General features: G+C 37.2%; 1 protein-coding gene and 1 long non-coding RNA gene across 3 annotated transcripts in view; one reads left to right on the top strand and one right to left on the bottom strand.

Annotated features, from left to right (window-relative positions):
• The window catches only part of LOC139128157 (spermatogenesis-associated protein 1-like), a 50,796-nt gene that overhangs the window by 7,604 nt on the left and 19,842 nt on the right, over positions 1–23,350 (top strand). Inside the window, exon 4 of one of the 2 annotated variants that reach the window (XM_070693994.1) lies at positions 245–1,790. The exons of the other annotated variant lie outside the window; for it this stretch is intronic. Within the exon in view, the coding sequence (XP_070550095.1) occupies positions 245–381 (137 nt within the window). The 3' untranslated portion in view covers positions 382–1,790. Of the gene's footprint in view, positions 1–244; positions 1,791–23,350 lie in introns of those variants that run through there. 2 annotated transcript variants of the gene reach the window in all.
• The window catches only part of LOC139128167 (uncharacterized), a 36,042-nt gene continuing 13,259 nt past the window's right edge, over positions 568–23,350 (bottom strand). The window contains exons 3-6 of the long non-coding RNA XR_011551215.1: positions 12,514–12,699; positions 10,579–10,687; positions 9,995–10,086; positions 568–736 (exon numbers count right to left, since the gene is read on the bottom strand). This is a non-coding gene — a long non-coding RNA (uncharacterized lncRNA). The remainder of the gene's footprint in view (positions 737–9,994; positions 10,087–10,578; positions 10,688–12,513; positions 12,700–23,350) is intronic.

The following is a 23,350-nucleotide window of genomic DNA, read 5'->3' as shown; positions in this document are numbered from 1 at the left end:
ATACTTATTTTGCCTATAACTGCTGAAATTGCTGCAATGGTAAATTTACAAAATGACCAATAATTGAGAGAGAATTTTTAAAAAATATATGATACTTTGCTTAAAATAATTTGTTAGTTTTAAAAAATATGGGAAGTGAAAAAAAGTGTGATTGAAAGTATGTTTCTTTTCTTAGCAGAACAAAAAGTAAGCTGTAAAATAATACACACGATAATTTTTGCAAATTTGACCTTTGATCTTTCAGATGACTGGTCAGTGACATTGGTCAGTGGTGAACATCAAGGCCATGGACGAAAGTTCAATGAACCAAGAGGTTTAGCCTTCCACCATGATAAACTTGTGGTGTGTGTGACAGTGGTAACAATATTGTACAGATACTGAACAAAGATTATACCTGTGACAAAGTCATAGGAAGCTTTGATGGTCAGTTTGCAAAGCCATTCCGACCAAGGAGTGTAGCCATCTCACGTTTCAACCAATATTTCATACTTGATGATGAAAATAAACAAATTGTTGCTTGTGATGAAGACGGTAAAATTATGAAAATAATTACTCTACCTGAAACACTGAAAGAGTCTGGGACATAGCTCTGATGGATGTCTTTGTTTTGGTCACTTTGCGTTCGACCTCTCCGGGACCAGAGGTGATAGACTAGTCAGGTACACTCAAGGTGGAGTTTATCTTGAAGACATCCATGGTCAAACTAGTGGCCATCGACAGTTCCAGTGGCCAGTGTCTGTGTTTGTAAACAGCAACAATGTTATCAGGTTTATGATTTTGGCAATCGCTGCATCAAGTGTTTTGACAGCAACCTGAATTTTTTATATCAATTCGGACAAAGTCAGCTACCAGGGAGGATTCTGGGATACATCGCACATATGGCTGTGGATGAAGATGATAATGTTTATGTCTGTAACAGCAGAAATAAGATCGTAAAATATGGATTTGATGGAAAGTTGGTCTGTGATGTATTCAAAGGTGTTGTGAGAAGACCTAAGTACATTGCCGCGATGGGTGATAAAATTGGTGTTGTAGAGGATGGCAGTGACCAAATCAAAGTATTTTCCAAGTAGATAAAATACACCAACATGAAGTGTATGTCTACATGACATCAAAATGTCAGAATTTGGAGGAATTTTTTGAAAGGAATAATTTTGTGAGCATTGAAGTTTGAACGCATTGCATTGACTTAACTGCATTATTGACAAGGATGCCATGGCAACAGGTTGATTGCAAGGTTACTTTACAAATTTAGAAATATGGTTGTTGATAAAAATTGTGATTTTTGCCAGTCAATTTATCTCGGGATGTTAGAAATCCAAAACGGAGATGTTTTCTGGATTTATCGTCAACAATTTTGACCAATTTTGTCATGGAGGTATTTGACTGCCGTTGTACACGGCATACCCCAATGACAACATTGGTCAAAAATGTTTATTTATATTTAAATATTGGCGTTATTTTTCATTTTGAAATTGAAATTTTGGATCGGACAATCTTAGAGATGCAGTCACTCACTTGTGTTGTACACCGACGGAACAATCTTGCAACTTTTCTGAAATTTTTCGGCGAAAATTTGATCAACTTCCACATGGGGGTGTCTTTAGGCAATAGTACAGATACACCTTCGATCATATCGCCATAAAATCGTGCAGAATATAAATTGTGTACAAATAAGATGCCGTAAAACACCTACATATCGGATGATGTTAATTTTGTTGATATCTGTCGATATTTCCATCCGATGGAGGAAGATTACTCTGATTTATGGTTTATAAACAACGACTTCAACCCTTGCAATCAACGCCATTCTAAGTTCAGGAACGTACGTTGAGGGCGTTGTATCCAGGAGGTCGATCTCACTATGTTGAGAGGGGCACGTGAGTGGGGTCAACTCAGGGCATTAATTCGTTGTACCAATTATACATACTTTTATAGAGTAGTTTTGGAATATTCACTATGCTTTCGTTCTGTATTAGTGTGCTGTTTTCCTACTTTTGTTGTAAATAGTGACTCTGGACAGGTCTTATGGTGAGAATTATCGGTGGTCTTTGAAAAGTGGTTTTTGCTGTATGAAAAAACCTTCATGTCCGTGAAACATTGTATCAAAGTTAGAGCAGTAACTAAGGACGCTTACATCCCAGACGTGTGTAAGATGTAAACAAACATGAAATGTGACACCAGAGCAGATCACGATTTTATGGCAATGTCGTTTATTTCTCGTGAGGTTCATGGGAACAAATCTTTGTGTTTAGACTTTAACCAAACTTTACCAATATGTACAAGAATAGGTGAGCGTCACCTCGTGATTTTGATACCTCCAACAGCCATGAGATGGTATTGTACTAGCATCAAATTTTGATCAAAAACAACTATATAAAGATATTTTTCTATAAAAAGAATTGCTATTTCAATTATTAACAAAATTCAAAAATAGATACTTATATCAGTCATGTTTCTTCAGATTTTCAGACATTTATTGAGGAATTTACAAAAACATACAAAATTTATTTTGACTGCATTGTTATGCTGCTAATAGATGGAAATCATGGTGTCAACAATTTGAAGATGCAAGTTGTTTGAAAATTATTTCATAGACTTACTGTTCAGTAGATTCATTTGTCGGCCAATACAATTTAAAATGCATTTCGAACACTAGACAGTATATTGGTTTCGATATATAAATTCTGCATTGTAGTTTCAATACTAGTACAGTGAATCAACACTGCAGTGTACAGTGGCAATATGTTTGTCTCAGAGTCTTACAAAATAATGAATGTAAACAAAAAGTGGATTATTTTGAGTATGTTCAGATTTTAATTTTATATATCTATGTACAAATATCAATTTTAAACGATCTGTAATAAGAGTAAAATAGTTTCATCATTAATTTTTAATTTCGGCATGTTTTATTGATCTATTCCAATTTTTGTTCGAAATAAATGTCCAAATATTCCTTTAGTTGTCCTATACTACAAAAATGTTGTTCCTCATGGCGGTGCGATTAGTGGTTTGAACAGGGATCATATAAGTCACGTGTTGTTTCTAAACACTGCGCTTGAAATTCCCTTCACCTTCCTGAGAAGCAAAAAAAAATAAATAAATAGTGGCGGTAAGACACTGTGAACGATAAGTAGTTGATAGCCAGGGATTAGGCAGGTATTAATCACTGAAGTGTCCACTTTTTTTTTGTTTTTGTGAAATCGAATCTGTGACATCATCACTGTTGAAGACCTTTTTTAAAAATAGCGTCAATGATGACACTGTGCTCCTCAGTGCATTTAGCGGTAGGGATGCAAGGAGAGAGGTTTGGGGAATGTTGCTGAGAAAGATGCAAAGAAAGGGTTGAAATGTGAAACTGTAATAAAACCTATTGTTTTTTTAGCAGTGAGCGTCCAGCTTGGTAAACATGCCATCTTGTACATGAAGGCAAAAAACATAATTTTCACATGTCCACCAAACTTGGAATTTGCATAGATGTACATAGATCATCCAAATTGATTTATCTGCAAGATTTTGTATGTTCCTTGCTACAAAATTCTGACCCAATGGAGTTATAACAGGAAAACATGCACGCATGATTGGACAGTGTGGACTGTGTATTGGACGCACTACATCTGCCGTGATGATGGATTGCCAGACGACCACACTGCATCAAAGAACTGTAGTTTAAAACGACAATATAATTCTAATGACACAGTAATAGGAGTATTAGTCTTGATGGGGCAGGGAAATGTGGTCATTAAGAAGTATCACTGGATTGATATGTTGAGATCTATGGGCACATAGGTCTATGTCGTTGTTCCCAATTTGAAACACATGAGGCATGCAGTGATCTCCCCAGGATTTTCTGATACAGTGGCGGCTAATTTGCATAACAATAACTGTAATATTGTTATGGTAATGAGTTTCTATTGTTTACCAAAAATTATAGAGTGGCGGCCACCACTCTATAATAGCTCTGGGGAGAACACTGGGATGTCTTAGTTATGGTTCTAAATTGGGAAAAAAAGATCAGACCTGTAGCTGTATTGGCCAGCCAAGAAATACATATGCGCATAATAAATGAGGTACAAGATGTGACATCTTAAGGTCTAATATCCTATCAAAATTGAAGGGTATAGAACTTGTAGTTACTGAGATATGCATATATGTATAATCAAGGTCAAGGTCATTGAGGTCACGTGACATTTCGGAAAAAAAATGTATTGCTAATAATCCCTATATGCCAAAAATTAGACCTCTACCTCTATTCGCTTGCCTAGAATTAGATATGTGCATAATAAATGAGGTAAAGCGTGTGTTGTCATAAGGTCTCCCATCCTACTAAATATAAAGGACATAGCACTTGTGGGACTTATTTATTGACATAAACGTATATTTTAGGTAAAAAATCAAGTTCACATGACATTTTGTCAAAAAATTTCTATCCTATAGTTATCCCTATATACGAAAAATCAGACATCCAGCTCTATTGGCTTGCTCAGAATTAGATATGCACATAATTAATGAGGTACAGTATGTGGCCTCATAAGGTCTCCCATCATACCAGATATGAAGGGTGTGGCACTTGTGGTTACTGAGTTATAGACAAATATGTATATTTGAGGTCAAAGGTCATTGAGGTCACGTGACATTTTGTCAAAAAATTGTATAGCTAAGTTATCCCTATATACCAAAAATCAGACCTCTAGCTCTATTGGCTCGCTCAAAATTAGATATGTGCATAATTAATGAGGTACATAATATGTGGCGTCATCCCATTATACCATATATGAAGGGTGTAGCACTTGTGGTTACTGAGTTATGGACAAATACGTGTATTTGAGGTCAAAGGTCACCAAGGTCACGTGACATTTTGTCAAAATGTCTGAGATATCTGTGTGAAAGGATGGACGAACGGACACAATGACCCGGACACCATGACCCAATCTATAAGCCCCCTGGACTTCATCCGTGGGGACTAAAAACTGTGTCACTGCATCCTTTTTGCACTAGAATACGATGAGAAACTAAATTTTTATTTTTCTTGGCCTTATACATGGGCGACTACGGAGAACTGACTTACACATGGGAGTCTATGGAGAACTGCCTTTACATGGGAGTCTATGGAGGACTGCCTTATACATGGAATCTATGGAGAACTGCCTTATACATGGGAGTCTATGGAGGTGTAAACTAAAAAGTCCTCTAACATGACCAAAATTGATCGCATTGTGAAACAAATCGACGTGCATCTGTATGGGGTAGGGTACTATCCTTGTGCAAAGTTTGAAAGAAATTGACCAGGGCATGTCTGCGTGAACGGACGGACGCACGCACGGACAGACGGACATGACCCAATCTATAAAAGTCCCCCAAGACTTCGTCCGTGGGGACTGACAAACTTTCTTCGTGTCATTGATAGCCTTGATTTTCTTTGGATATTGAATGGACACATTTATTAAAGACGTCACTTTAGCTTGTCATTGACAGTGAAATGATTTTTTTGCAGAAACTTGATCGGTCCAGCCAAGTAGCCTACACATGCTTACTCATAACAGCTGGACTGCTTTATACCGTTATCTGGTGATATGGATAAAATTACAGTGATTGCCTGACTATGCAAAGCATTGTCCATAAAGTATCAAAGTGAACTATTGGTATTAAAAAATTGCGTAGGTTTTGAAAATTAAATTAAATTCGCAAACTCAGTGAAAAATCAAAAGAGCAGTTCGTCAATACGACAAATCTATGACCAACCGACTCATCTGTAGTCTCACATTTTATACACCCATGCACAGACAAAAACCTTGCTGAAATTTGTTCGACCGTGGTCTAGAACGTGGTATTTATTCTCTTCTCGCTGGTTTCCCTATTTCCTTTTTATTCGTAAGCTATTTTAAACCTAGTTTCTTTCCTAGCTGAGAACAATCAATAAACTATTTGTAGTTGGCAATCGTAGCTGCCCGCAAGCTGCATGGCATTGTACCGTGCATTCGTAACACATTTGGATCGTTTGGGTGTCTCGTAACTACCCAAACCGCACACTGACCGGAGTGTACAAACTGGGGATCTTGAAACATTTTCACGCATGCTCATTTAAGCTCTGGGCAAAGTCCAACGCCATCATTTTAGTCTGTCAGTTGCATGGTCGAACTCTGCCGTCGATCATCGGTTGACGTACGACAAAGCAACTAATTATTTTGTTCAAAGGCTAGATATTTAAATGACTGAATATTTCGATAGTCTGACCGATCTAAGGGTTATTTTGTTACGTTAAAAGTGACAGAACCAGCGTGATTAACGATGGTGCGCGCTGTTTGGAATACGTTGCTGCTATGCATCCTGACGCGACGTACGTGGTCAAATGTTTCGTACGATGCTTGCAGCGTTTGTGCTTGAAAATTTGGATTGTGGAAAATAACGTAGACTTATTTGTAAACACGACTAGTTGTTAGAATAGTAGGCTACATAAATAATCCAGTACATATTTCGGATCGATCACAATGAACACCCACATGTCGAAATTCTTGGTCCTTCGGGAAAACCGTCGGTCTGGGATCCCAAGACTGACGTGACTTTCGAAGGCGTCTAGGGTCAACACGGCACCCGGTCACGAGCTTTCGCCACGCGTGGCGAAGGCGTAGCAATTTTTTTCGCCACATCGGACGTTTATTCGCAATTTGCGACTGTGGCGAACGTTAGCGCGAACCCTGAATTTACAAATTATTCTATGTGAAGTAATTCTCCAATTGCAGATACTATGACAAGCATAACATTACACAACGGTTCAGAATGTTCATTTACAAAGTTCACTCAAAATGTACTTTGAAAACGATAGTTTTTTGACAGCTGTTACCACGGCTACTTACTATAAAAAGTCTGTTGAAAAAGAGTACTAAATATCGTTGTTTTTCAGGTCAACAAGTGATTGAATCAAAAACATGTGTCATGAAACAGTAAAACAACAACTGATAAATAAGTAAGTTTTCTCAAGAGTAACTTGAAACGCCTCGCCTGAAAGAAAATTTCATCCCGTTTCACAGAAACTGACTGCGTAGTGCGTATTCGAGCGCCACAGCAATGAACGAACGGTCGGGGAATCCCCACGAAAATCGCTCACACTACGTACTCGTCCGAAACATTGATTGTTCACTTTATAGCTGCATGATTCACTTGCCAAAAATATTTTTATTTTTGGATAAATAATTGAATTTGTCAGTTTTTTATTTCGTTTGTGAATGAAAAGTCATTTTAATGTTTTTAGATGCTTTAAAAATTTCAAAACCCGCTAAAAAGCGACTATTTGGCCAAAATTCAAACGAAAAACACGAAAACCAAGCTCGAATCATGGGCTATTTCTGTATGAATACTCTCAGTCTCTACTCTCGCCGATGCACGATTTTTGCACCGAAATCTTTCCCTCATTTTCGTTGGTATGACTTTGAAGCTGCAGGAAGCGATTGAGAAGAAAGGGTTACCTTGAATTATTGAGTTTTTTTGCTGATAATTTGCCAAATTAAATGAGAAAAAACACTACGAAAATTTCCACACGCTTACACACTGAGTGTTTCAGAGGCCTTTCATGTTCTTGTTGTACAACATGTGATCATGGAGGTAGGAAGAGACTGAGGTTTCTTGCACGCTCGCGCCGATGAAATGGGAAGCTGAAATTTTCGCTCGTAATTTTGCAAACGAAATCGTAAATCCACTCAAAACTTCGTATTTTTTACATATTTGAAATCCATGAGGAACGTAATTTATTCTCCCATGCACAGTAAAAAGGAGATCGAAACGACATGCATGTCAGACAAAGACCAAACGCACGCAAGATGTCCATCCACATCCACCAATCTCGTAATTTACATCGACTGAACAAAAACAATTTGATCGAGCATGGACGTTCTAACGTAAATGCATCATTGTCTATCGCATTTAATGTAAGCCAATACACTCACACGTATGCTCTAAGTTCAACTATAATGTCAATCCAACACGATACTATTTTCGCTGATAGTGAGTGTGCAGCGTGAATGCTATGCTGAAGTTGTTAGATAACACTGATCACGTGGTGTGACAAAATAGTTTTACGGAAGTTGTTGACGGAAATGACGTCAACTTTGCCTCTCCCAACTCTATAAGCTTCCTCAGTTACGTAACTTCGTCGCTAAAAAACTAGAACTTTACTTTACTGCAATAGTATTGCAGCCACTGGCGCATGCATGTTACGTCACTGACAGTAGATGCGGGTCTGTATATTATGGTTACATTCAGGAATGGTGGATCACAGTGATATATTTTGCAAATTTGTTACCGACACGCTGGTGCAGTGCAGATGGATGTATGGGGGTCACCCTGTTTTTGAAATGCTTAATAGAAGGGATCAGTGTGCTTTTGAATTACAATACCGGGTCACATTTGCCGAAATACTTCGTACCAGCCATGGATTTCATCATTCAGTTGCATTTTTCATCGCACCCTTTGGGAGTGTAATTTAAAGTAAGTATCAGACCTATATCAGTGAGCCCTTCGGACAAGTAACTTTAACACATCAGACATTGGAGGTTTGTTTGGCAAAGCATCGTCGCAACCACAAATTGCACATTCATTCACAGTTATTGAATTGCCCTTTGGGCGCATATCAGAGATATGTATCAAAGATATTTGGTTTGCAAATTTGAAGTCTGTTATGCAAAGCATCATACCAGCTAATTGCTTCATTCAGTTACAGTTTTCGATGCACCCTTTGGGCACATAACTTTAATAGTCGCGCTAGCGGCTTACTGACTACGCATGCGCGTATTCATAATATACTATGCGAGTAACCGGAAGTATGCGCGTATTCATAATATACTACGCGAGTAACCGGAAGTGTACCCTTCTTTGGTGGGCGCCGCCATGTTTTTTTGAGTGCTCGTCAATGAACAAAGTCGAAACGTGCTCTCTATTATTTTATAAAACGCCATTAATAAAATATATCTTTTTATTAGCGAGTAATTATTATTATTCACCCTGTCGCTGATACAAAATTTCTTATCACGCCTAAAAATTAAAAGAAGAGAGAAAACTGTCGTGCATATGAACGAGAACATTCGCAAAGAATGCTGGGATTGAATCTTAGAAAGGCGCCCCCTGTGTCAATATCTATGTGCAAAATTTACCCGTTTTTAGAAGTAACGCTGGTTTTCAGCTTACAATTAGATCGGAAGTTGGGCGGTACAGTTACTATTGCAAAGTTAATGATGGCACAATACGTCCCTTGTTAAACACAATAGATAGTAATCATGGTAAAAATTGCAAATTTATATAACACTTTTTAACACATAACAGAAAATCTATACCTACAGGGTCTGACATCGTGTACGTGAACTGTCATCAGAGGGTAAACGGTCATACTTGTACAAACGTATATAGAAAGTAACAATTAATTCTATTTTATCCTTTATGCTTACTTATCATGAATCGATACAAATAACATTTTTAATCTCAACGCCTGGCGCGACACCAAGGGCTGAGCCCTTTATAATATTATATATCAGATATATATATATATATACATATATAGGAAATACCTGGATGTTTGCAAATGCGAAGTGTAGTTGCAAAGTTCACTGATCATCATAAAATCTGCTGTATTCCTGTTTCTTTCTCTTCTCTCTATGATAATTCAGCGCATATATATATATATATATATATATATATATATATATATATATATATATATAAATACATATATATATATATATATCAAGTATTTGCAGATTATTGATAGTCATTGAACAAACAAAAAGACCTTTAAGGAGATTGATACTTATTGATTTGGACAGTGTCTGCATTGAAAATTGAGTCTGAAATCAACTAATTGTAACCTGTTCACCCCCAGTTTGCAATGAACAGGTCCAAAATCACAGCTGATAACAATGGGTGAGGGCCAAACCATTGTGGTGAAAGGGTATAGCCTGATAACTGTGGGTGAGTGGAACTACTTTTAAGAAAATTGACTTCAACAAACCATTATACACCATCTTAAAGTTGACGGGATCTCCATCATACAGAATAGTTGTTTCATTGCGATGATCAGACACAACTCAAGGACGGACACTCCTGCAAGGTGATACAGAAGCAAAAACAAAGTGCTTAATCAAATTTTGTAGAGTTTTGTTTTGTTTAACAAGATATGTTGGTAAAAATCCCTTGACAATAACAACAGAATCCACTGGAGCTTTTTAGGTGTGTCAATAAAGGTTCTGCATGAGTATGTTATATTGTAGAGGCACACAACTATATTTATACAACTACTGTATTTTGAACTGATCAATTCAAAGGATCTTAGGTCCAATGTCACCAAAGTTCTACCTACAATGATCATGTGATGGTCATCATTCATATTGTATACTTGACCAGTTTGTGGTACCATACTTGTACTTTTAAAGTGTCTTCTGGAAAGAGCAAACTGGACCAGAGGACAAACTTCTCTGCTTTGATTCTAATTCATGGATCACTGGTACAGTAACAGAGCAACTCATCCTTGGAAACATAAAAGTCAAAATAAATAAAAAAGTTCTAGAAACTGAAGGATTGGACTATTTTACTCACCATGTAACATAGCAGCTTTGGAGTCCATTGTTAAGTATTGGCTGGATTCTAAAAAATCTGTGCTCTCCAATTGGCAGTGGGCTGGTGTCAATTTACAAACTGGAAGCAGCTGTAACATTAATAACAAAATTATATATATGAATAAACAAAACAATGGTTTGTGAGGTCTTCTCTTACTTAAAACATACACTTATTTCAAAATCACCGACATGACATAGAAATCTAATCAATATCAGCCACTCAGCTATTTTATTGTTGCTGGATCTCTGTTGTACAGATGTTCACAACAAATGTAAATTGCAATTATTAAAGTCGCCAGCAGACATTAACGTTGCAAACTTTACAAAGCCTTGTGTCAGTGCTACAATGGTGTATACTGCAAATCTCATTGTTTGGTAAGTGTGCGAAAACGATTTTGTCTTGTACTAACTGTATCCATTACATAAATGTTACTCTTATTTTAATAGATATATTATGAACTACACGAAGATTTTACTTTTAAATTTTACCCACACAAGTATTCTATGACATTTTGAGTGATTTCAACCAAGATGTCAGTAAAAATCTTCTGGCACTGGTACTACACTAAACTTCTGTATATTTGTCCCCCTTTAAACTCTTTAACACAAATATCTCAGGATTTGTTCAACAGAGAAGTGTCCTTTACAGAAAGGTTCAATTCAATTTAAGGTGCGGGTTTAACGTCAGATTGTCCTGCCAGGAAATTCATTTACTAGATTACAATTTCAATGGAAAACAAAAGGCTATTGACACCTCTATATTACTTTACAGACTAGAACAAACTTGATCCCTGATGTAGTCCCCGACCTTTAAACCTTTTTATAATTTTGCTGGAAACAGAAACATCCTCATTACAGAGGTGTCCTTACAATGCAGATGTGCTTCTGATTATATTGGTGTCCTGATTATAGAGATGACCTGATTACAGAGGTTCCCTAAAACAGAAGTGTCCAGAAGGACAAGTGTGAGGGTGATTTGACTTTTCTCGCCAGGAATGACTTCAAATAATCCACCACCCACCCACGAAGAATAAACTGACCATCAATTACACAACGATGTTATTGCCGCGAGACTTTAGACAAAGGAATTTCCTCTGTACCCCCCCCCCCCCCCACCGACATTTTAGTTTAGGCCTGTAGAAAATATTTGTCTAAAATACCGTGCATTATACCGGCCTGACGACTTTACTGATGCTATCACTAACAACAGAATGTGCATGCTATACCATGTGTTGTCCATAGGACCTATAAACGGCCACTGTATACAGCACGCTTCAAAACCTACAACGTGTTGTTTAGATTACCGGTTTACCGTTACAGAGGAGAGGTCATAGACTGTATGGTATGTGTCCCTTCTTAATAAACTTGCTGCCCATGTTAACGTATCAGCAAGGGTGTATATTATCCCCAGAAAAACACTTGTTGAGCGGCTAGCGTCTGGTGGTAATTGTACTGATAACTGGGTCGAAAACAATAAGCAACCGACATGCTTTAGGTAGACTTCGCCTCGGGGAAAGATACCATACTCTCCAATTTTTACGATTCTTTTCTGCTTTGTAAGGCTAGTTTTAAGTGTCTTGGAGTAAGAAAAATCGCCACTATCTGAATTTTTTTGAAAATCGACAATTATCATTTTCCCTATAATTAACACATGGATGGCGGCCTTTTTGAATTTCAAATGTTGGTAAATGTAAGGCGATTAGTTTCTGTAATACCAAAGTTTGCTCGGTGACCCTGATTTTTATTCTTGATTCGGTATGTGAATGGTTGTAAGTTTTATTGGGCCGAGTTTGAGCAAACATTCAAGTCTTTCACTTTAGAGGCCCGTACTACCTTAACAGTGGTTACAGACATAGATAGTCACTAGGAGGCTTTGAAAAGAATTTGCAATCTCTTGATCTTTGACCTATCATACCTTTCTTGTAGCCTGAATGGAAATGCTTGCTGGACATTGTAGACCAAAAGATGACCTGTGACATTAAGAGCATGGCTGTATTCACAAGCAGTCACCCTTGTCCCAGGCTCCGACGAGTTGGCCTTGTAGAGCCATCTAGCTTACAATGAATTTTCCTGCAACCTGTACATGGTGTTCCTTGTTACACTGTGAGAATGGAAGGGATTGTGTCAATATTCAGCAGCACAGGGAGCAAAACTTTTAACTAAGCGTAAAAATGGCTACTACTCCCGAAACTAAATCTCTTGAAAAATAAGTAAAGATTCTTGTGCTGTACCATATGTCTGGAGCACTTCTCAAAAAATTCTACCATATCTGCATACATTCTGTGACCAGGGTGTTCCAAAGATGTAGATCAAGAATTTCAAAATAACAATGGGATGACTCATGACGACTGCGACGATATTTGACATCAAATGCAACGAGCAGTGTCAGCGTCAGCTCTCGCTGAATCGGGCAATACACTCTGCACAACTGTTCATCACAGTTGCAGTCATCCCACGTCTGGATTATTTCAAAAGTGCTTGTTTTCTGGTACAATTAAATTATCTATCAAATATAGCTCCTGTACCACACTTTACCGAATATGAATGTTGTGACGGTCGACGCATACGGTACAAAATGAGCTTATCTATTTTAGTGTGCCAAAAAAGCCAGGACTATTGTCCTTATGTAAATTTACTTTTTTCTTTGATGTGAACTCCTGACCCGTTTTTTTGTGTAACAAGTAGTTTAACCAAGTATAGTGTTTGCGTTACAATGTTGATGAATGTAAGGCATATGTTATCGTATTGTACGCAGGATACCGTATGCGTGTGTTGTCAAGGCAATCCAAACTTGTAAAATGCACGGTGTTGCACGCTGAATTTCCGACTTTAGATCTTTCAGACATTTTCTGCATTTGGGCCTAAAGTGACGAAAATACTGAAGTAAGACAAAAAAGCACACAAGTTGATGTAATATAATAGCAAATTCCCGCCGCAGTCTGGTATTCACTCGATTTTTTTTGTACAATTCGCTCCGTATAGCACTCGCTTATATTGAGCACATTATACCGAAATCTCGTGTATATCCGACTGCGGCAGGGTTGCTTAAATATTCTGACTACTGTCGCTTAAAAGTCATTATCAACATAAATTTATTTTCCCTGATAGTCATACCGTGCTTTTATCGCCAATGAACTACAATGTTTCAATGAAGAAGATTTCTAACTTTTGACAATTCATTTTTATTCAAGAAATAAGTACATATTACAGTATGCAATGTTATTGTTTACAAATTAACGACAGTCCATTTCAATGACATGGAATTGTCAACAATAAAACCAGACATAAGATACAAAAAAAGTGTTGATGAGCTTGAACGCCATTTCGACATGACTTTTTGAGTCCGAACGTGTTGTTCTGTTCACCCACATCATTATTTAAATTCTTTATTTCATTGTCACTTGAATTAATTCACAATATATGCGGAAAACTGCGTGTGTTTTTGATTTTTGTCGTTTTTAAGTGGGGTTTCGTTTATTAAAATGAGTTTTTTAAATCCTTTAATCGTGAAGTTTAAATACTTTCATTTTGTATATTATCAGAAATGATTAACACCGAGAAAGAAGTTTATAACCCACATTTCGGTCACTTAAATTGTCATGTGATACTATATTCCCTGAAATATTCTTTAAAAAGTCTCGTTTTTGTTTGCTGTTTGTTTGAACAAAAGAAGAAGAATAAAATCTGACGTTGAAAAACCATTAAATTGACAAATTTTTAAACATTTTAATTGTACCGGGAAAGACAATATGGCCAGACAAAGCCTTGAATTTCAGGATTTGAAATTTCGTGATTTATGATTTGTTTGTTTGTTTGTATAAGGAATAGTTGCGACGAATAATTCACCTCAACGACCTCGTTTGACGTCTTCGTTGAAAAATGTAACTGAAACCTCACGATAAAAGAGCACAAAATGCATTCGAACGAGATGATTCAGACTTTGTTATCTATCTACGCCAAGTAAGCAATAAAGGAAATAGTTTTCCCTCTTAAATTTAAAGAGATCAATTGCATGTATCGATTGTATTTTTAAGGCCGAGTTACACGAGGCAACCCGTTGATCAACGCGACGAGCAACGCGGTAGGCAACGCGAGTTGCCCGCCGTGTTGCTTCGTTTGTATGATATCGTCGCGTCACCCGAGGGGGTCAGGCGACGTCGCCCGGAAAACCGACATGTCACTTTTTCAGGCGACTCGTCGCCCGTCGCTTAGACGAGTTGCCCCGTGTATACACTGCGCGCGCTGCGTCGCGTCGCCTGAAGAAACCTTTGACCCCTCTACTCATGCGCAGAACAGTGAGTCTGTATACGCTCATCGATTGTAACTTGTTAGTACATATAAATTTCCAAAACTCGAACAGAAAATATACTATAAACTGTAAAAAAATCAACCAATCAATATGTCAATAAGTCAATGAATCTATAGACAATGTCAAACAATATCGACCCTCTCTATCAATTCTACTTCAGTCTTCGGTAAACTAGTGAATAACCGCTTCAATATTAGATCAACTGCTGAATAAGAATTGCTACTAAGGAGACATCTATACTCTCTGTTGTCCTTATATTTATATTATTTATATTTTTTTAATTAAAATTTATTCGGAGTGTATTTCCAAGTTTCCCAGAATAAAATATGCCATCATTCACACGTTTGTCACTTCGGGTTACGTGTTCATAAGAACTTTTGGCAAACCTCAAAATATCTAAGTTATTTCTTTTATTTATTTAAAAAATATGTCGTTATTTGGTGCATTACTGATGACTGATACGAATATTCCAGGACGGGCTTTAATCGATCCCGACTGATATTTATGTCATTGAACGCATTTGACGACACCCAGCCGTCCCTAAACACTGCACGGTTGCATCGCACCATGATCTGTCACAAAGTATCCATCCCTTTTTGTGTCGCAGAACAGCTAATACGGTAAGTTCATATTCATGGCTTTTACATGTCTGAAATTCACCGAAAGTGCCACAAAATGACACCATTTCAATAGCCAAATTTTCAAGTTTCTACGGCCGCGGCCGGCGTGACCACCCTCCTCATCAAGCCAGCCTTTTTTCAGCGTCGCGGAAAAGTTGATTTTGAAATTTCTCATTCCGATTTGAGCTTATTGCTGTTTCACTGTGCTGTAAAATTTTATGTTTATATAAAATAAAATCACAGCTTTGTCAATACGGAGAATTTTGTGACGTTATTCCCCGGATAATTACTGATAAAATACCAAAATGTCTCGTATTGTGGTCTCAGATGTTTTAAAAATTCCCCAGGTAAAACCTTAAACTATTTACCGAAAATAGTGTACCCCTCCAGGACCATAATGGACTCAAGTAAAGTTTTCACTCCAGAGTTTACTCGGCTTCGCATTGTATGTTATTTCATACAAAGTTTTCTTTCGTCCATAATGGTCCTAGTGGGGGAAAAACCATTTTCCCGTTAATATTGAAACATTTTAATGCTTACAAAATAATAATTATCACTTTTATATATGTTGTGGTATGAAAATCAAGACGGGAGGTTCATGAATTTAGAGGAAGGCCACAATTTCGTATGCAAGTTTGGAGGAGAGTCACCATTTTCAAGGCAACCAGTTAATATTTCAATCGCACCAACCTACTTCTGTTAATTCTGTTCTTATATACCCTATGTTACCAATCAAGCATGCCCGTGAAGCCAACTCCTCATGACAATCATGTCTCTATTAGAATATTCGAAATAATTCTAGCTGTACAATTATTTAGATGGAGTTTTTATATGTTGATTATCACGGCACATCTCTAAGGTTTTTCGAAAATATCCTTCATTAATCCGATGTAAATTATTTAGTAGGAGTTTCTTTTAATTCGACGATTTGAAATATTACTATTTTTGTGGTCGAGTCATATTGCAGTTTGCCACGGTCTGGAGAACGTTTTGATAATGGGCCGCCACGAAACACAATCTGCTCTTCAAGCATGCGCACCATAATCTTTTGCAAGGAAACTAGCGACAAATCGCGTCGCTTGATGCGTTGCCTACCGCGTTGCTTGTCGTGTTGCTCGGCGAGTTGCCTTGTGTAACTCGGCCTTTATGTAACAATTAAATCTCGAAGAATATAGTGAATCAATACCTATAGAGAATAACTCCTCATGAAGCGGTGAAACTTTTCACTATGGGAATTTTTTCGAAATTCAACAGAATCCATCGAAGGAATCATTATGTTGTAAGGTCTAGTCGCGATTTATCTATTTTAATCCTGACTTTTTCCCCATCGAGTAGGTTTGAGATACGCGGTACGCCAAATACACAGTTCGTTCAGACTATCAATGCCATTAACTTCTCATTTGCTGTCCAGTTTTAACAGCGAGTTTTACAGAAAAACACTAGGTAGTTTTTCATCGCTATTTCGCTCCGCACAAACAGAAAAGGGACACGAGACTAAAACAGCGGATCTTACCACTTTACGGTAATCTGTGTAGGAGTTGAGGCATCTCTGCAGATCTGGAGGCAAACTGATATTGTGTTAGAGTACAGGTGTCAAAGCATATGGGCATATAGAGTGTGCGGGCAAAGTTAAGGATATTGCGACAGAACTTACGACAGTGGACACAATGTCATGTACACCTGTCAGAACCAGTGTCACTGTTTGCTCTGTTATTTTATTATTCAAAAATATAGCATGACATTGCTGAGATAAAATAATTCGATTTGCACATCATGGTTCAACGGAATTCCAATGATCTTTGCGCGTCTTTAAAGAGTTCTATGGTTGCGCGCATTACCTGGCAACCAGTCGTGACGCACACTGTAGAACGCGTTGAATTCCATCTTGATTTACGTTCGCGGTTCGTGTGTTTGTGTCATTTATAGTCGCGCCAGCGGCTTACTGACTACGCATGCGCTTATTCATAATATACTATGCGAGTAACCGGAAGTGTACCCTTCTTTCATGGGCGCCGCCATGTTTTTTTTTGAGTACTCGTAAATAAACAAAAACGAAACAAATTACTATTATATAACATGCCTTTTATAAAATATACCTCTTTTATTAGCCAGTAAATGTTATTATGCACCTTGTCGCTGATACAAAATATCGTTAATATAGATAAAGGGAGAAAACTGTCGGGGGCATGCGCAAAGAATGCTGGTATTGAATTATAGAAGAGCGCCCCTGTGTCAATAATTAGATTCAAAAATTGCCAGTTTTTAGACGGAACGCTATACATGTAGTTTTCAGCTTGCAAGTGGAAGGTGGGCAGTGCGGTTACCATTGCAATGATAAAGATTGCATAATACGTCCCTTGTTTATCGCAATAGGCTGTTATCATTGTAAAAATTGCCAATTTTTGTCCAAATTTTACACGCTACAGAAAATCTATACCTGCCCTGCTGCAGGGTTTGACGTCATGTACGTACGTGAACTGCTTTCATCAGAGGGAAACTGGGCATACCGGTAGTTGTCATATAAACGTTTATGAAGTAACAATTACAGTTTATCATGAATCAATACAAATAACATTGCCAATCTTTAATAACTCCTGGCGCGACACCAAGGCTGAGCCCTATATAATATTAACAAGAAGAACCACGCATCACTGATAGTTCTTCTGTAACTTTCAACTTTTATGCTGCAGAAATCTCAGAGAAATGAAATGTTGGGCAGTTTGTTCACAGAAGTGTTCGACAGGTAATGTCCAAGTTCGACCTTTTAACACTGACTTTCATATGTGTTTTATCGTCACAAATTTTGACTTATTCTGACCAATACTCTCGACAATTCCATTTCTACACGTTCTCTGATAGATCTGTAGGTAGACATACAGTGCCGTTTTGCATTTCCCGCTTCATATCGTTTATGTCATTTCTTCTCATGAACTTTGAATTTATGTCATGTTATTTCACGCTAAGTTTACGTTATTTGGCGGCCGTAGACATGCCGGGTGATTGGCTTTAAATATGACATACTTTTACTAAAGCGTATTTTCATTGCATTCTGAAGTTCGCAAATCAAAGTATAGATATGCGAAAAATGCTAAGTGAGAGTTTGAATGCTTAGCGCTGAAAATCCGGTCAAAGCAAAACAACAAGTCACGATTTGATACGTTTTGCCTTCCTCCGACAATATCAGATTTTAAACTGAATGAAAAATATGCTGCAATGCGCCAAAATAGTATAAGCGTGTTCACCTTCGGTTAATTTCTTATATAAGTAACCCAGTAATAATATCACAAAGCATAACTGCGGTTCTTGAAATAGAGATGTCAATTAATGGCAAAGAGATGTTAAAGTTTATTTATTTATTTTGGAAAGGTTTGTATTGCGGCGTCATTTACCTCGTTTAGAGAAGTTGTTATGGAGCAAGGCTGATGAGTACAGATTAATAAAAACAGTGCTTGGGTTCTGTTTTGGTTCAGCGGTTGGTGTAGGTCAGTGTTCATTAAGATAGTTCGTTTCTCAGCTCCTATCTCACGGCGAGAAATCTTCTTTTTCTACGCAATAAAATTTTAGTTGATTTTTCAGGATACGATGCTAATCATTGAGTTTCTTCAAATGGTAGAAGCTTAACAACAAAACTAGTTTGCAGTAAGTTTTTTTTTAAATCTGTTTTCAAGCACGCCGATGAGCTGTTATTATTCTACAGCATTAATAATAAAAATCCCATTATAATCCCTCTGGCTGAATAGTTAATATTTACATCGCTGTCATCAGCAAGTTGTGTCAGATGATATCGACTATAACAAACTGTTATCATCACGATCACCTTCATCAACATCATAATCCGAAGCAGCAGCAGCAACATCATCGTCGCCGTATCAGGATTGTTTTTCGTCATTCATTTGTGATGACTATGATGAACAGTCTCATATTCGCTATCATCATCATCATCATCATCATCATCATCATCGTTACATGTTATCATCATTTTTATCGTTGATCTCCTCTGGTTGTCATAATGAGATTTACAGTTTTCATCAAAATATTCCCTTTGTTTATGTAAGGTCCTGTCACAAACATATTCACCAACGCCAGGGAGCTTTCACGGTCCATCAGCTGTACTGCATCACTGACCTACAACAACAGTAAATTACTCTACGAACTAATGCATCAACCCTTTTCAGATGTCCTCAAAGATATACAGGTAACAAACTCACCCTTGAACTTTGACCCCTAAGGTGATCTTTCAAAGCCATTGGGAAAACTTTATTTGATTTTGTCAAAGAAATAATGTGGAAAACTGTGATAAGATATCATCCTAAGGCCAATCGTGCAGTATATGGTAGAAGGCAATTGTACAATTTTGATTACTTTACTTTATTTACTTTATTTCTCAACAACACACTCGAGCAATATGGTAAGACAGTTCAAAAATATCGAAAATATATAATAGCTAACTGAGATACACAATTTAAATTTCTCAAGATTTCAATCCAGGCTGATCACAGCATACTGACATCACTCAGATACAGTTTTCCAAAGCTGTGTTGTTGTTGGCTTTGCTTGGACTTGGCAAGAAACGCTGTCTGATCTGTAAGGAAAGAGAGGATGCCAACACACATCACTGTGAATCTGAGAACTGTAACATGGCCTACTGCAGAGAGTGTTGGGAAGACATACAGGTGGGTGGATAAAAGTTATGAAGCATTGCACGCGGAGTCGAGTGTTGTGAAGACATACAGGTGGGTGGATAAAAGTTATGAAACACTGCAGAGAGTGTTGGGAAGACATACAGGTGGGTGGATAAAGGTTTTGAAACACTGCAGAGAGTGTTGGGAAGACATACAGGTTGGTCTATAAAGGTTATGAAATGCTGAAGTCTGCTGGACTCAAACTAGACAACTTTACAAATTCGGTAAAAAGGGGTTCGGTAAACTGTTGTTTCATGAAGCAGTAGGAGGCTTAGAAATTCCAATTGTTTTCATACGTAAGATTTTGCCCAGTCTTTGTTAGGTATGCAGGTAATGATTACTTGAAATGTAATATGTGGTCTGTGAACGTCACTTTCTAAACTGGAAAATACCAGGAATATGCTATGTACCCGGTATAGTCAACTGTATCACTATAATGAAACTCGACAGCAAAATGATTGTTTCATATAGTTCTAATGTCTGAATTTGGTTACATTATTTAATTTGATTAGAAGCTATTGCAGCGGTTCAACAAAAATGCCAACAAGTTTAATAATTGGTTCACGGTGGTCATATGATCATTGCAAACATTCATCATGAAATCGCAATTGGCTAAAATTGATCGTGTGAGCAATGCATGAGACACTTGGAACCAAATCATGACCTCCCCTTGGCAACTCACTTTGAGTTTTAAGAAGAAATCTAAAGTACATATCTTATTTCTATTTTTACTGCAATTTGTTTGTGAACATCAAATTTGTATTTCTGAATCCTCTTTTCAGGTCTGTTATGCCTGTTCTCACCCAGATTCCGATAAAAGTACATTAGCAAGTGACATGGAAATGGAATGAACTCCAGACCATTTTATTGGCAGTCAATAACTAATTAAACAAAATGTTCTTCACCAACCAATCACTGAACAGCTTGTATTTGACAATTTGAAGTCATTGAAAGCTGAAATAAATAATGAGGTGTTTTTCCAGGTTTTTAAGCCACAATATAGTCTTTTTTTGAGAAAGCAAATTAGAGCACAAGAAAATCAATAATTTATTATGATATTTGTCGGCTGAGCTGTGCATACTTAAAATCTCTCCAATTTGAAGAATAATTGCATCCACCACCTTAGTTGAACCTGTTTTAAGCAAAGAAAGTCTACATATCACACGTCCCAGGGCATTCCTGGTTTGGGTAAGGGTTAGGGTAAGGTACATGGGTAAAGGTATGAGCTCGTGTAGAGGCATCTTGGAGATTATTTTTAAAAAGTTTGGACTGCTAACCATAACTGCAATCATAAACCTCACCACTAATATCTCTTCGACACATGGTCGAGGAAAAATAGACAAAATAATCATGTTTGTAGAGATAGTCCTTATATATATACAGACAGTCCGTTGGGTCATAATTTCGGGGGTGTCAATCCAAAGGCACCATCGTTTACGAAAAATGTTATATAAACTTCGAATTGCAGAATTCTTTAGAATATTTTCAATTTCTATAGTACCGTATATTCCATATATAGAAAGTGATGCCAGGACTTTATAAACTTCCATAGATCTTCTATAGATACACATATAATAGTACAGAACTTTACATATTTCTATAGAGTCTATTTTGTAAGGGCATGTAACTACATGCACACAAAATATAGACATTTTATCAGTGCCATCTTCTGTATTAGATTGTATTTGATCATGTTGTAATTTTCATTATTGATCCTGAATTCGGCACTTTGAAAAATATATCCCTTTAGCAGCTCGACAACATTATTCAAGTAACCATAGCAACCATCCACCCATAGTTGCCGGGAGAATCAAGTCACAACAGGGATGAGTAATGTTATTTTCAGAATAAGTAGTTGTTTAACCATTAATTTGTTATATTTTCAACAGAATAAGAATTTGGCGTCTATTGATGTGATATTAAATGACATTTTAACACATTACTCACAAGCTTCAAACATATGCATTTGAAAAATATTAGTGTAAAGTTTATTTGTTGTGTCATCCCTAAATACCTATCAAAACTCATTATTTTGTCTGACTACCATTGAACATTTTTAATGGTCCTTAAAATGTACTGGACCTGGGATCGTTGACCAAAGCTTTGTTATGCCAAACCCTGAATTATATCATTGATCACTAAATTTCATGTGACTCATCCATAAACTGTTGCAGTATGTGTATTGATCTAAGTCTACCATCAACGCTTTAGAATCATGTTAAATCGTCTGTTTTTTGCCTCCATGGACTGATCAACAAATGTCTTCACATTCCCTGAAACATTCTCAACATATACTAAAATATCACTCAGCAAAAATAATTATCTTCTGTATAGCTACCGTACACATATTTTCAAAATGCCTTCCTTTCATTTCGGCAGTAAAGTTTAAGTCATTTCGGCAGCATGCCATGGATACTTGAGGTATTCAGCCAGCTGAGTCAGTGACTTAACTGACTAAATATCGATGATGAAAATAATTAACCAAGTTTTGCTGTAAACATTAATGATAGCTTCCATGGCTAGGCTATAAATGATATCATTATTTTAGTTCCACATCATATTGAATTAGGTGCAAACGGAAAGGAGTATTTTTACTTGAATCAAGTTATGTTAAAGGCTAGAAGGAAAGTTCTGAACCACAATGGGGACATAGTCTATATTTAACCTGTTGTTTGTGAATGCATTCAAGTGAATGTAGTGCTGTACGTGTGATGAATGTATTTGGGAATGGCGGTTTACAGGTTGACCTGTTCACCCCAGTGTCCTGTAAACAGATCACTATTGAATATATTGGGTTTTGACCGAAACCATGGGTGTGTAAGGATTAAGACTTCCTTATTTTACAGTTTTTCTTCTCACAATGGGTGTTGAGTTTTCAGAGACCATACTTAACCTGTTGTGTATGAATGTATTCAAGTGAATGTAGACCTGTATACAGGTGATTAATGTATTTGGGCAGTGCGGTTTACAGGTGACCTGTTTAACACAATTGCATGTAAACAGATCACTAATGAACACAGTGGGTTTTGGTCAAAAATATGGTTGTGAAAGGATTAAGACTTCCTCACTTGCAACTTTAGTTCTAGCTATAAAATTATTGCATATCGTGCTTAGTTTTCAGAGCACATGATATTATCGCAG

The sequence above is a fragment of the Ptychodera flava genome, unplaced genomic scaffold, assembly GCF_041260155.1.
Source record: "Ptychodera flava strain L36383 unplaced genomic scaffold, AS_Pfla_20210202 Scaffold_45__1_contigs__length_1260105_pilon, whole genome shotgun sequence".
Lineage (NCBI taxonomy): Eukaryota > Metazoa > Hemichordata > Enteropneusta > Ptychoderidae > Ptychodera > Ptychodera flava.
Note: the sequence above shows the minus strand (reverse complement) of the source record. Positions and strands in the feature narration are given on the sequence as shown.